Source organism: Cryptotermes secundus, unplaced genomic scaffold (assembly GCF_002891405.2).
Source record: "Cryptotermes secundus unplaced genomic scaffold, Csec_1.0 scaffold50, whole genome shotgun sequence".
Taxonomy (NCBI): Eukaryota; Metazoa; Arthropoda; class Insecta; order Blattodea; family Kalotermitidae; genus Cryptotermes; species Cryptotermes secundus.
The window spans coordinates 30,590-35,164 of NW_019721758.1; the positions used below are offsets into that span (position 1 = coordinate 30,590).

Sequence of the window (4,575 nt, forward strand, 5' to 3'; positions counted from 1 at the left end):
TCGACCTCTCGAGGTCGAAACATGTAGTGTAATAATAATAATAAAAATATGTTGTGTGGTCGGTAAAATTGACTCTAATATTGATTAAATACACAACAGGATGCAAGAAACAATTACATTTCGGTAATTAAGTTCATGAGCAATGATATTCTCCCATTTTATACTCGGTCATTCATTTAGTCGAATTCTAATCGAGTCCCTCAAGATAATTCTGAGTTCATTTCCTTCATTTACCCTCCTAGTTCTCTCTCTAACTCCTTATTTCCCTACCGTAAAATTACTTATTTATCTACGAATCTCACGAAAATCCTCCTCGTGTAATAGTCTCAATTACCAATAATACCATCTCTAGTGTCCAAATATCTCCTTGGGCACTTTATAATTATACGAAATTCAAGACAATTGCCCTCTGAATTTATGTCAGATCGCCTCCCCCCTCCGTTCCCCTAAATGTTGGGGCACAGTAACACAGGTACTCACAGACAAGCGTCAGAGGGTGCACTTTGTAGGTTTTGATTTCATTAATTGCTGCTCTCAATGCGTTGAGGATGTCGGTGCCACCGCCTCTGTACGGTATAGAGTTCAATTTGGTAATAAAACGTGACGTCGAATTCTCGTTCAGGTGAATCTGTAAGAGAGCGCTCGAGTCGAATGTGATCACTCCTGCAGAGCGGTCGTCCGACAGCCTGCAACACAGTGCCCAGTGTGTTGCATGTACGGGCTTAGCAATTTCAGGATTACAGTGGCCCACTGACTGAGATTAACTTTTTCTAAGGGGCCCAACTGAGTAAGTGTCTTCCTTCCTCACCTGAAGATGGAAACAGATCCAGTTTCTGAAACGTCGTGTCATCTAATACTTAGAATTCCGGGCGATGGAAAAAGTCCAAGAACACAGTAATTCCGTATAATTAAGTGTTGTGAATACCAAGAGGAAAATCCATATTAACTTACATTTAACTGCTCTCAAGGAATTCTGCATCTGCGAGTCAAATACGTGAAAGCTGAAACACCTTTCTAGGGCCTCAAAATTACTAGTACAAGGGGACTAGTTACTGAGCTAGGTATACATTTGTTAAAGACATTCAGGATTAGTATCATTCGTTAGTTTATTTCGCCATGCTACCTTGCTACAGAGGTGTTATAACATCATACGAGATCAGAAGGTTTGATGGTTCTTAAGCTATTGTATGCCGGTATTTCAGCTGCAGATGTTTCAGATCACCGAATGAGATTGTAAAACTATCAGTGAATTTCAAATTGGGGTTCTGAAGAAGGCGGGCGTATCCTACATAGATATCAATCCGTCATTCGCCTAGAATGAGTGGAAAGCCACGAAAAACTGTGGGCATTATAGGCGTGAACAAGCCTAAATTCAAACCGATTTCTCTTTAACTACGCCACTGTATCAGTAACAAGCTGACGGAGTAAATAGTCGCTTTAGTGCATATGGCTGTGTTAGCCAAGGTACAAGTACAATCAACTTCAATGTCATACGTTAAACCCGGTATAAAACTAGATAAAAATTAAACACGTGTCGAGCCGGAGTGGTTTGACTGTCTGTGAAAACAACTGTAAAGAATATAATATTGGGCTAATAAAATAATAACATGGGTTGAATGAATGAATGTATAAGGGGTGGGCCTTCTCGGCCCGTCCACCGCGACCTACAGTGATCTATTGTGTTTCCCATTTTAATATGGGTTAGTGAGATCTCAGAAGAACAAGGAACATTACATGGCTGAAACATGAGACTAAAGTCGAGGCGATTGCATGAACCTGCCGATAGTTATGGCACCTAAGTATGTCACGACATTACATACATTATGGCGGTCATGTCCTAAGATGTCGCGCAATTCGGCATGAGAAAAGAATGCCGGAGACCTACGCTATAATGTGGGCACCCCTCTCGGGTGTGTAAAGGCCTGTATGCACTGGGGCATAAATGTTGGGGCATTCTATATCGGGACAAAGTTTCTTGATGTGCCTCGAGTTCCGCAAAAAAATATCACGTGTNAGACTGGCCCGCAAATTTTCTGAGAGAATAATTCGTCAGTTTGCTGAATAACACACTAAGTGACGATTTAAGCCACTAAGTGACGTACTAAGTGAATGGCAAAGACCGCGCCATAGCTCAGGCAGTTAGTCTCTGGCTTCCCACGGTGGCGGCCCGGGTTCGAGCCCGGGTCTGCTCATGCGGGATTTGTGGTGGACAAAGTAGCACTAGGACAGGTTTTCTTCGAGTACTTCGGTTTCCCCTGCCAATTCTCATTCCACTGACCGCTCCATATTCATCATCTATTATCCGGGGCGGGTAAAATAGGGCAGTTAATAGTCGACGTACCANCTTTTACTACATGCATCTTGATCCGTCACAACATATAATATACATGTTTCGCCGGTTTCGGTAGCCGAGCGGTCTAAGGCATGCACTGTTTTCGCTCGCTTGGAAACCGGGATCGTGGGTTCGAATCCCACTCATTGCATGGATGTTTAGTTTGTGTGTGTGCGTTATTCTGTGTTTGTGTACAGGTAGAGGCCTTGCGACGAGCTGATCACTCGCCCAAGGAGTCCTACCGAATGTGTAAGATCTAGAAAAACCGAAGTGAACGGAGAAATTCATGGAGGTAGGCCTAGGCCCACTGGAGCTGTAGTGTCAAGGAAAAAAGAAACACTAGTTTACTTCTCATCTGGTACACGTCTTCCTATGTGTCTATTGCGTCTTATGTCACAGGAGTTCGTTGCTTTTTCAACAGACGACACTGTTCCCGTAGCCATGTTGTTTCGGCAGTTGATAATATGAAAGCGGGTCAAAGAAGCCGGGCGCTGAACACATATAGCCGGTACTCACGTTCGCATCTCGGTATGAAGTTCCCATTGGAGCTGTTCCAGCCGCTCTCCGTGCACTGAACGGAAGCGCTGCCCCTCAGGACATGGTCCTGATCACATTCCAGCTTGCAAGTTGCGCCTTGCTTGTTGAAACCGGAGCTGCATGTAGCCGGCGACCAGTATCCCCCGTCATCCTTCGGCAGCGGGCTGCACTCTGCCACATGCAAACGAGAGCAATAAGACTCGATCGCAAGTTATTTGTTGACTGAGTGATGAAATTATTCGTCATCTTTCTGAATAACGTACTACCTGACGGGTTAAGTGAATGTCAGACTGACCCGCAAATTTTCTGAGAGAATAATTCGTCAATTTGCTGAATAACACACTAAGTGACGATTTAAGCCACTAAGTGACGTACTATGTGAATGGCAAAGGCCGCGCCATAGCTCAGGCATTTAGTCTCTGGCTTCCCACGGTGGCGGCCGGGGTTGGAGCCCGGGCCTTCTCATGTGGGATTTGTGGTGGACAAAGTAGCACTAGGACAGGTTTCCTCCGAGTACTTCAATTTCCCTTGACAATATTCAATCCACCAATTGCTCCACAATCACCCTCACCTATCATCTGGGGCTGATGCAATAGGCCAGAAGTGGCCGCAGTACAAGGGACTTAGTCCCACCCCACTAAGAATAATAATAATAAGTGAATAGCAAAATAACTCACTACTTCACTCAGTGACTCACAAATTGTCTGAGAGCATAATTCGAGAACTAACTAAATAATAAACTACTTGACGGGATAAGTGAATGGCAGACTGTCTCACAAGTTCACCGACAAACTCACAAATTTACTGACTGACAGAACGGTTTGTTAACTGATTATAAACACATGGATTTCAAATATAAATCTGCCATTAATCTCTTCTTGAAATTCATTTTGTTACTGTCGTTCTCATAGGTCTACAATTGCAGTCCGCCACCTGTTTTCTATTGCTGTTATTGTTATGATTATTATTGACGTACGTATATTCGTTATATTCTCGCATCATAACGGCTGAAGCGATTAACTTATTGAGCTTTCATTACTGTCCCAGCTGTCTTGCTTTTTTCTTAATTGCGTACATGTTTTTGAATATTTTGCTGGTGCTTATTTTATAATTGGCCTTCAGGAAGTTGTGTAAACATGTAAATAAATAAATAATTGCATAGAATTATTATTGGTACTTTCTTGCTATTATTATTATTAAATAAACACGAATTGAATTGAAATTTAGTTATTATTATTATTATTATTTATCTTTAATTAGTCTTTGACTTTATGTTGTGTTTGTCCAGTATGTAACTACTTTTATCTACACTGTTCTGTGTCCGTAATTGGCCTTGCGGCTGTTAGTTCAGCACACAAATGATAATAAGGAATTGAATTGGAATGAATTATTTTGGCACATTTAAAACTTTAATTCTTTGTTGATGTAATATTTTATGCTAGCCATGCTTCTCCTAATTATTCAAGTAATATTTGTATTCATTGTAAATATATATATATATAATTTACTTTTATCGCTTATCAATTATAACTTTGATTTGGGTTAATGAAATTATTATTATTAGCAAATTTCCGTGAAGGATATGAGGTTCTTAAAATGACTTTTATGGAGCTCTCTGCTTCAAGCTGGTTTCTTGCTTGACTTATTGTTCGATTTTGAAGATGGAGACAACATACTCCTACGAAAAATCAGTTGACTTTCAACTG

At 41.3% G+C, this 4,575-nt stretch overlaps 1 protein-coding gene and 1 long non-coding RNA gene across 2 annotated transcripts in view; both read right to left on the minus strand.

Moving 5' to 3' along the window:
• Positions 1-708, minus strand: part of LOC111875611 — a 6,162-nt gene extending 5,454 nt beyond the window's left edge. Inside the window, exon 1 of the long non-coding RNA XR_002844755.2 lies at positions 481-708. This is a non-coding gene — a long non-coding RNA (uncharacterized LOC111875611). The remainder of the gene's footprint in view (positions 1-480) is intronic.
• Positions 709-2,807: 2,099 nt separating this feature from the next.
• LOC111875605 (peritrophin-1-like) overlaps positions 2,808-4,575 on the minus strand; it is a 4,757-nt gene continuing 2,989 nt past the window's right edge. The window contains exon 3 of the mRNA XM_023871973.2: positions 2,808-3,040. Coding sequence (XP_023727741.1) covers positions 2,808-3,040 — 233 coding nt within the window. The remainder of the gene's footprint in view (positions 3,041-4,575) is intronic.